General features: G+C 49.0%; 1 protein-coding gene across 1 annotated transcript in view; it reads right to left on the bottom strand.

Annotated features, from left to right (window-relative positions):
• syn3 (synapsin III) overlaps positions 1-10,565 on the bottom strand; it is a 68,830-nt gene that overhangs the window by 34,357 nt on the left and 23,908 nt on the right. Inside the window, exons 5-6 of the mRNA XM_030113144.1 lie at positions 9,978-10,134; positions 27-116 (exon numbers count right to left, since the gene is read on the bottom strand). Of these exons, the coding sequence (XP_029969004.1) occupies positions 27-116; positions 9,978-10,134 (247 nt within the window). The remainder of the gene's footprint in view (positions 1-26; positions 117-9,977; positions 10,135-10,565) is intronic.

Here is a 10,565-nt window from a genome sequence, read left to right as displayed (position 1 = left end):
AACAGGGATGTCTGCGGGGCACTCACCATCTGCGCGTGGTTGGGGTAGAAGGTCTGCTCGTTCAGGGGGAACTTCTCCGGGCCCAGCGAGTGGTACAGCTTAATCATCTGCGAAAACTGCAGGCAGAAATAAACACGCGTGTCAGGCGACGCCGGCGGAGGCCGAGGAAAAGCTTCTACCCGAGCAGCGTTCTCAAACATCTGGCCTGCTGTGTGGGGAATTCAGAATGACCTGCTGCCGCATGGAGCGAAATGCAGCCAATCAAGAAGCAGCTTCTCAGCTGACTGGTCCAGGACTGATACAAAGTCTTCCCCAACAAGCTTGTAAAACAATTCTAAAACCACGATATTCATTTTATAAAAGCGCCATAAAAATTCATGATAAGAAAAAAAGCGTTCACACCACCACTGCTCAGAGCTTCAGAAATATAACATGTTGAGTCTTGAGAATATAATCATACATGCTAACCTCTGCCTGCTTTTTAAGATCATACATAATGACGCATCTCCACCACTGAAACAGTTTATTTCTCTGCTCTGAGGCATCAACACGGACCACTAGATCAGTGTCGAGGGAAGAATGTTGTATCCCACGACAAAAAACTACATTTGCTAAATGATCTTTCTCTTGTGTCCTCAGATCAGTGGAATAACCTCCCAACAGAAATAACAGCCTCACAAACCTGAAGTCCTTCCTGTTCGGTAAAGAAATGGATCCTATCAACTCAAGTTTGCACACATGGTTAGGCAAGGGTGGGATGGGGAGGGGGGTATTTTAATGAATATTGTAAGGGTGTGTGGGGGTACTTTATGCTCTCACAACTCTGCTCTGTCTACTCTTAAAGCTATCCATTTTAATTGTACTGGCCTCACTGTCACTGTCTTTTTACTGTTAGAAACTGACGTCTCATTGTTCATTTCATTTGTTTTTACTGTTTATTATTTTAATTAATTAATTAGCTACATCTACCTGCCGAAGGGACTGCAGGCGGAAATTAGCAGTATGCGCACACACGGGAAGTGTAAAGGATTCTGAATAGATAAGGGGCAGATATTATAAGCTTTTGCTTCTTTCTGTACCTTTTTATTCATCAGATCTGTGCTGAAGTATGTGGAAGCAAGTATGTTGCACTCACCTTTTTTTTTTTATTTCAATGAATGAAACTAGTAAATCAAATCAAAAGTAAGCTGCAACCTGGTACAGGCATCTGTCCCTTTTTCTGAAGGATAATGTTCACATGCACACTGACCCTTTTCAAAAATAAAAATAAACTGAAACTGAACTGAAACAACTTTTTGTTATTGTTTTGTGTTTTCCGACATTTTTGGGAAGTTAACCGACCTGTCGATAAGAGGAACCAATGAGACGATAGGGAGGAGTTTTTTTTTTCCTTTTCCCAAGCCATAACAGCCTCAGTCCAGGACTGTCAGGACTGAACTCCAAACTCTCCGCCTGACTCGGTTCGCCACAGAGCTCAGACACTTCTGACCTGTTTCTGAGCGCCTCCCCGGGCTGCGCTCTGATCTGGCGGTCTGCCTCCGTTCTCCACGGAGCTCAAACAAGCTCCAGTATGTTTCCACCGGACGCGACGCGAATTTTCGTGCAAAGAGATTACATACAAAGACAATGTAATGACGCAATTGTCGCTCATCTTGAGTGGCGGGGGGCGGCCGGCGGCGAGCGTTTCCAGCGAAAGAGTCGCGCGCCCGTCGACTTGCGGGACGTTCACACCGTCAGCGAGTAGCGCGGCGAGGGCGGCCGTTTTACAGAGAAAATATATGGTTTTCGAGCGGCCAGGAAGCGGCGAGCGGTCACGTGGTGAGAATTCAGCGAACTCAGCTGAGGCCGCTCCACACTCGCCGCTGAGAGAAGACACTGGCTGTGTTCGAAACCGCATACTGTCTACTACATCCTTACACACTCATACTATCCATCCTGCATCCTGCTTACTCAGTCCATCAAACAGTATGCGAAGCGTTTACACGACAGCATACTACATAATAACCCACAATGCATTGCACTTCTTCCATGAGCTGAAATCGATCTGCTAAAGCTGATTTCACTTTAGCTCTAAACTCGTCAAATGTAGAACTTCATCGAGATTTTTTTTTTAAATTAGGCGACAAAGTGGTGGTTTAGAGCCGAGTGTGTCGTTTATTTGTCTGAATATCAGCCGTTTAGGATTTTGTTCGGACGAATTCGGCGAAATTCAAGCCAGCCGCAGTGAGCAACGCACTTCCGGTTATTTTCACCAAAATAAACCACCCCTTTCCCTTTCTCATGCAAAAAAACCTCAGTGATAAATCTGTGCTTTTACTTTGAAAACAAGAAGGCAACCTTTCAGCAATATATCTGGCTTAACGTCGCCGTGTGGACCGACGTCCCGTTAACGGACCACTTATTATGCCAATTATGATGCTTTACCGACGGAGAGTTTTTTCGGCTCTTCAACAAAGATCGGCTCGCCGTCTTCGGTGCATCATGGTCGCTTTCAGCAGGGACGTGTTCTCAGATGTAAGGGTTTTTTTTTGTTTTTACTATTTTTAATCATTGTCAATCCAATCAGAAATCTCGTAACATAACATCCCTACGAGCACAAACAATGGAGGGAAGATTAAATCTAGAACCATACTCAGCTTGCTAAATGTACATCATGAAGAAACGGTCATTGTGAACTGAATAAAGTTTATTCAAATGTCCGTCGCGTTGCATCTTGGGCAATTTCAGTATGAGTAGTGAACACACGATGTATACTCAACATTTCTGGCGAATGCAGTATGCATCCGGGAACTTCTCGCATACTCAAAATCGCATACTGCCAGTGTAAACACACTGCATACTCAATAAGTTAGTATGAGTAGTACGTAAGTATGCGGTTTCGAACACAGCCACTGAAGTGATCAGCGCATGGCTAGAAACCAATCAGATGCTTTGTCCAAAGTGTGAAACACTTAAGGCCCGCCCAGCTCGCTCTGATTGGCTAAAACTCCTGAACACTGAGCACCACTGGTAGTTAGAATGGTCACTTAATGACTGCTTACAGAGAAGAAAAAAAAACCCCAAAATATCTCCACGCCGGATTTCCGGCTCTGTGCCGGAGGTCTTCAAGCCCTGGTCAACAATTACAACAAATCCATTTACTGCTGACTAGGTTTTGTGACAAACAAATATAAGTTTTTGGAAATTGATCAATTTAAAACTACTTTTATCTTCATGTGTGGGGTCTGGAAGAGATTAAAAAAATTCTCTGAAGATTGTAAAAATCTGTGTGTTTGTGTGTGTGTCATCTGCTTTAGTGTTACGATCCTGGTGTTGACTGGGTCTCGGGTTGGGCGGTCTAGACCAGAGATCTAACAATGTATATTTAAAAAAAAAAAGCGGAGATCAACACGGTCAGGAACCACTGACGGAAGGAAGTGAAGAGTTTTCTTTTTTTTCCAAAATAAAAGTCAATGCACGTTCATGGAACTTCAAATACATTTTCACACAAGCACACATTCTCTCGTTGCAGCCTGGTACCAAATGATCCAGGTACCAGTATCGGTCCACGGACCAGTGGTTGGAGAACCCTGGTCTAGGCTACAGCACTAGTCGGGAAATCTGAATATGAAGCATTTCCGGAACGTCTGTAAACTAAAACCACTCAATATTCACAGAACGACTGCAGAAAAGAGGCATTCAGGCAACATCTGGAAGCTAGAACCATTCACAGCCTAACAGCTGGCACAGGAGACGAGAGTGGACGTCTGAATCGTAGCGTCTACACATGTAAAGCGAAGCAGGTAATCAGTACACACTGGAGCATTTATCAAAACTCAATCATCTGTCTTCAGGGAACACCTGGACCCCGGTGTGTGGTCCTACTGTGGACATGTGGCATTTCATGAACATCTGGGAACTGTTAGGTCAAAACAAAACAAACCCATGTATGAAAGCACAACCTGAGCTACAATATTCCACAGACGCCTGTTTAAGAGTGACAGCAGTCGTTTTCATGTCAATTCAATTGACTTCAGCATCAAAATGATACATTTAAATGTTTAACATTATTTTTGTGGAAAATATACAAAAACTATGAACTTAAAATCCATCAAAGCATGTTTCAGATGTAACCGAGTCATTTACATGACAACCGGAGCAGCAACAGGTGAAACAGAAACAACGCAAATCTTAAAACTGCATCATTCCTAAACTCAGGGAAAAAAGCCTCAACTGAATGAAATACTGCTTGAAATGGAATTTTTATGTCTTCAAAAGTCCAACTTTCCCACGTTGTGGCATTTCAGAAGCTGTGTGTGTGTGTGTGTGTGTGTGTGTGTGTGTGTGTGTGTGTGTGTGTGTGTGTGTGTGTGTGTGTGTGTGTGTGTGTGTGTTAACACAGGTTCCCGGCCACCCTCTGCATCAGCCAAAGAAACAGAACTCCAAACAGTGAGCGTTCTGCTGCTGCTTAGCAACGGTTGCCAAGCAACGATGACCTCATCAGTCAGGCACATTGGCAGCTTTCATCTGAACATGAAAGAACAGGGCAGGTAGATTCTCCCTGCTTCAGCCCACGAGCTGCAGAGCAGAAGGCGCACCCGCAGAAGACAGACGCAAGATGTCCAGTGTAGACAGAGAGCCGATCCAGAGTGACACCATGGAAGACGCTGTGGACGACAGCACGTCCAGCCGAGAGGAGTCCCATGAGGCTCAGCTGGACAGCCTCAAGCTGCAGTTGCAAATGGAAAGGGACAAAAATTTGAAGCAATCCTCCGAGTTCTACAAGCTGATGGTTGAGGTAAATGAGCTCCTCAGCCGGCTGGAGAGCCGAGAGGAACTGATAGCTACGCTGATCAACCAGGAGTTGGAATCGCACTCACAGACAGGGGTGGAGAAGCCAGCCTCCAGTCCACAGTCTGCCGAGAGCGACACTCAGGCCCACGAGGCGCCGAGCCTGGCGAAGTGCCTCCATAAGCAGAAGCTGGTGAGACTGCTGCTGGCGGAGAGGCAGAAAAGCCGAGGTCTCCAGAAGGAGCTGGACGGCGCCAAAGCCTCGCTCCAGGAGCTCAGCTCCAGGTACGAGGCTGACACGCTGGCTCTGAGGCAGGAGAACGACAGGCTGAAGGAGGAGATGGACCAGCAGCGCAAGGCCCACACTGACAGGATCTCCCAGGACCTGAACCTGATCACTCAGATGACAGCCAGGGAAGAGGCTCTCACTCGGAAGCTAGCGAAGGCTAAATATGTGAAGAGGGAGAATGTGGCTTTGAAAAGACAGCTGGACCTGCTGACTGACAACGTGGAAATACTGTACTGGCCCAGATTGCAAGAGGTGAAAGAGGACGAGGAGCAGAACGAGGGCTCGAACAAGTCCAACATAGAAGAGGGCCAGAACGAGATCTCCAGCCCCGACGACCCCGTCCCAGAAGACAAACAGAGGCCATCGTTCTGGAAGAGGCTGCGCCACGCCCTGGGGTTAAGGAAACCCAAAAGATGGAAAAAGAAGTCAACTCCTGCTCCTCCTCCTCCCTCTCCTCCCTCTCCCCCCTCTCCCCCCTCTCCTCCTCTCTGCCTCCCGTCAGACTGCTGCTGCTCCCACACTCCTCCACCTCCTCCACCTCCTCCGCTCCTCCTCTCCTCCCCCTCCCGCGCCGTCACTCCCGCTCTCCTCCCGCTCACCATGCTCCCCATCCCGCTCATCACGTTCTAGTGCGAGTAGCTTTAAGGTCAGGTGAAACCGCCTGAACCCTTCACCCCCAAAAACCCGGCTGCTTCCAGCGGCCCAAAAAGCAATGCAGGCACGGTGGTAGAGCGGTCGGCACTGCGGCCTCACGGGCGCAGTGTTTGATCTCCCCGTGTCTGGTGGGTTCCCTTCAGGCGCTCTGCCTTCCACCAAAAATCCACAATCACTCAGGTAAGGCTGAGAGCCCAAACTCTCCAAGTTCAGCAAAACTTCCCCTCCAGCTTTCAATGACTGGGTTCACAATTTAGAAGAATACAATAGAACTTATTATTGCAACAAGTACAACAAAATTAATTTGGTTAAAAGACGCCCAGGCAGCCAATTACGGCGCTCCGTTTTGAAAGGAAAAGAGTTAAAGGAACTCAGACAGATTGGGGGAGGGGGGTTAAAAAAAACAAAATTTTTTTTACATCAATTCAAATCACGGTTCCAGAGGGAGTCGGGATGAGAAGAGGAAGACCAAAAAAAGCCTGGACACACAGAGCATGACATGAGACAATTGCTTCAGTTCAATATTAGGAAAATACTCCATCCATCCATCCATCCATCCATCCATCCATCCATCTTCCACTGTTTATCCGGGACCGGGTTGCGGGGGCAGCAGTCTCAGCAGAGATGCTCAGACTTCCTGTCCCCAGACTCTTCCTCCAGCTCCTCTGGGAGGATCCCAAGGCGTTCCCAGGCCGGCCGAGAGACATGGTCTCTCCAGCGTGTCCTGGGTCTTCCCCGGGGTCTCCTCCCGGTGGGACATGCCCGGAACACCTCCCCAGGGAGGCGTCCAGGAGGTTCCATCCTAAAGAGGAGCCCAAGTCTCCTGCTGCTTCTCTGGATGTGAAGGAGTAGCGGCTCTACTCCGAGCTCCTCCCTGGTGGCTGAAACTCCTCCACTTGGGCCAGAGTCTCTCCACCGACCTGGAGGGGGCAAGCCACCTTCCTCCGGTCGAGGACCGTGGCCTCGGATTTGGAGGTGCTGATCCTCATCCCTGTCGCTTCACACTCGGCTGCCAACCGCCCCAGTGCATGATGGTCTGGGTTCGATGAAGCCAACAGGACAACATCATCTGCAAAAAGCAGAGATGAAATCCTGTGGTTCCCGAACCGGACCCCCTCCAGCCCCTGGCTGCACCTAGAAATTCTGTCCATAAAGATTATGAACAGAACCGGTGACAAAGGGCAGCCCTGCCGGAGTCCAACATGCACCGGGAACAGGTCTGACTTACTGCCGGCAATGTGGACCAGACTCCTACTCCGGTCATGCAGAGACCGGACGGCCCTTAACAAGGGGCCCCGGACTCCGTATTCCCGGAGACCCCCCACAGGACACCACGAGGGACGCGGTCGAACGCCTTCTCCAAGTCCATAAAACACATGTGGACTGGTTGGGCGATTTCCCATGAACCCTCGAGCCCCTATGGAGGGTGTAGAGCTGGTCCACTGTTCCACGACCAGGATGAAAACCGCATCGTTCCTCCTGGATCCGAGGTTCGACTATCGGTCGGATCCTCCTCTCCAGTACCGTGGAATAGACTTTCCCAGGGAGGCTGAGGAGTGTGATCCCCCTACAGTTGGAGCACACCCTCCGGTCCCCCTTTTTAAACAGGGGGACCACCACCCCGGTCTGCCAATCCAGAGGTTCTGTCCCCGACCGCCCCGCGATGTTGCAGAGACGTGTCAACCAAGACAGTCCCTGCACATCCAGAGACTTGAGGTACTCAGGGCGAATCTCGTCCACCCCCAGTGCCTTGAGACCGAGGAGCTTACCGACCACCTCGGTGACTTCAGCTTGGGTGATGGACGAGTCCACCTCTGGGACCTCAGTCCTCCTCTGAGACCTCAGTCCTCCTCTGAGACCTCAGTCCTCCTCTGAGACCTCAGTCCACCTCTGAGACCTCAGTCCTCCTCTGAGACCTCAGTCCACCTCTGAGACCTCAGTCCACCTCTGAGACCTCAGCCTCTGCTTCCTCTACGGAAGACGTGGCGACGGGATTGAGGAGGTCCTCGAAGTATTCCTTCCACCGTCCAACAATGTCCCCAGTTGAGGTCAGCAGCTCCTCCTCCACTGTAAACAGTGTTGGTGGAGACCTGCTTTCCCCTCCTGAGGCGCCGGACGGTTTGCCAGAATTTCTTCGAGGCCGACCGATAGTCCTCCTCCATGGCCTCCTGGACTCCTCCAGACCCAGTTTTTGCCTCCAGAGCCACTCGGGCTGCAGTTCTCTTGGCCTGCTGGTGCCTGTCAGCTGCTTCTGGAGTCCCATGAGCCACCAGGACTCGATAGGACTCCTTCTTCAGCTGGACGGCAGCCCTTACTTCCTGTCTCCACCACCGGGTTCGGGGGTTGCCGCCACGACAGGCACCGGAGACCTGGAGACCACAGCTCCGAGCAGCTGCTTGGACAATGGAGGTGGAGAACATGGAGAACATGGAGAACATGGTCCACTGGGACTCCATGTCCCCAGCCTCCCTCGGGACCTGAGAGAAGCTCTCCCGGAGGTGGGAGTTGAAAACCCTGCTGACAGAGGGTTCCACCAGACCTTCCCAGCAGACCCTCACAACACGTTTGGGTCTGCCAAGTCTGTCCGGTTTCCTCCTCCGCCAGCGAATCCAACTCACCACCAGGTGGAGATCGGTCCACAGCTCTGCTCCTCTCTTCACCCGAGTGTCCAAAACACGAGGTCAGAGGTCAGATGACACGACAACAAAGTCGATCATTGACCTCCGACCTCGGGCGTCCTGGTGCCAAGTGCACCTATGGACCCCCCTGTGCTGGAGCATGGTGTTCGTTATGGACAAACTGTGACTAGCACAGAAGTCCAGTAACAGAACTCCACTCGGGTTCAGATCAGGGAGGCCGTGCGATCCAAAAGCCTCGGACAACATAGCTCCTGGGATCACGTGGGCACTCAAACTCCCCCACCACTTTAAGGTCAGGGGGGGCAGGAAAATACTAGGGGGAAAATTTAAAAAAAGTTAATGTCTGAATAAAAAGCTGAAAATTTTACTTTGTGTAATTTGTGCGTAATCTCTGTGTGTGTGTGTGTGTGTGTGTGTGTGTGTGTGCCCTCCATATTCACTGAGAGCTCTGAACTGAGTTCAGCCATGACAGTCAGCTGGTTTTCATCCAGTTTGTGAGGCTGAAAAAATGTTTCTCGAGAACCGAGAGGCGAAAAAGCCTTTCATGGATTTATCCCAAAATGTTCCTGTCTGTAGGATCGTCCATGTCGCCACGGCGAGTGTGTAAAGATGTGTGACCTTTAGGATTTCAGTGAGAAAATCTCTCCCTGAATGCACTGAAGCGGATGGGAGAACGTTCTGCACTCTCCTCAAACAAATGCATCTGGAGAGAGAACTGTTTGAGATCGAGACAAAATGAAAACATTGTGAGCATCACAAGGAAAACACCTACGTTTTGAGGTATGATTTGTTTAGACTCAATTAGAAATGTGGCCGTGGGGACGAGAGAAATACATTTTTTTGGTTTGAATTGAGAGTCTCTCCCAAACACACTCAAACTCCAGACACGGCTGAACTTCTTACCAAACTTTAAAGCTCACAGTTGAAATTTGGGAGAAGATACTGAAATGAGGTTTTCACAATTGGAAAGAGGACAAATGCGGCAATGTTTTTAAAATTTTAATGGCATCTCTACGTGAAACTATGGCGAGGCACGATGGACTGGAGCGTTGATGTATTTTTTAATTGTTTTCAGACGACCCCCATCCACTTATATGGGGAAAAAAATTCAGTTTTTGGGAATTTTCTCAGTATCGGTTTGCCGAAATGCCGACAAAGGTCAAAGCTCAGTATTCCTGAATTTTCCACACATTTTGGGACGCTTTTTGTGGGGCTGCTCCAAACGGTGCGGGCCGCAGTTTTTGCCAAAGTGATGGGGAAAAAAAACAAAAAAAAAAAAACAATTCGAATAGGCAAGAACACTTCTTTTTTTTGGAATACTCAGAGCGATGAGAGAAAAGCTCCACCTTGTTGGGTTTAGGAGAGTTTAAGGCTGATGTCTAAAGAGAAGACATGAAGACAATTTTGACTCTCAGAACTGCATTGCAGGCTTTATCATCACTGTGTTGTAATATCACGTTTTAATCTAAGACTGCGTTTTTAGGTGTCCGACAATTAGCTTTGTCTGAGTCTGGCTTGTTTACAGCAGAATATTTATGAATCTGCTCGGCTCCGCCGGTTCCAGATAAATCCGCCGCCGCGGGTCGGCCCGGCAGCGCGGAGAACGCCGGCGACGGTCTGCTTACCACCCAGGGCTTGCTGCAGAAGTTGTAGATGGAGAAGAGCGAGTTGATGCTCGGCACGCCGCCGAAGTGGAGGCCGATGACGAGGTTCCTGAAGTCCTCGCCGGGGACCATGCTGTAGGCGTGCTGGCGGATCAGAACGAAGTCCGGCTTGAAGGATCTGCAACGTCACACACACACGGCGGGAAAAGCCATCAAACTGCGGCTGCTGGGAATGAATCGCACTGCAATCCGCCCCGTCTCTGGGAAACAAACCATTATATATAATACTTTCACAATATGAGAGATGAAAATGTCTAAATGATCAAAAACCAGTTATTATTATGCGTCAGACTTCAGGACTCCAAGCTGCTGAAATACACTGAACTTTCTTTAAAATGTATATTTCAACGCTAAATTTGCAGGTGTAATACTACAAAAAGGTAAAACAGAATAAAAAATATATTATATAGCCCAACACTGAATCTTCAGCTGTGCTCTTTCATTCATTTTCAGTCCTGATTGTTGGAAAATATCAGATTTTCATCACGTATGCTCCAATTATAAAGGTTATTATGGAGCTGTTGTATCAGTCCAGCCCACTCAGAGAGA

The sequence above is a fragment of the Salarias fasciatus genome, chromosome 17, assembly GCF_902148845.1.
Source record: "Salarias fasciatus chromosome 17, fSalaFa1.1, whole genome shotgun sequence".
Taxonomy (NCBI): Eukaryota; Metazoa; Chordata; class Actinopteri; order Blenniiformes; family Blenniidae; genus Salarias; species Salarias fasciatus.
Note: the sequence above shows the minus strand (reverse complement) of the source record. Positions and strands in the feature narration are given on the sequence as shown.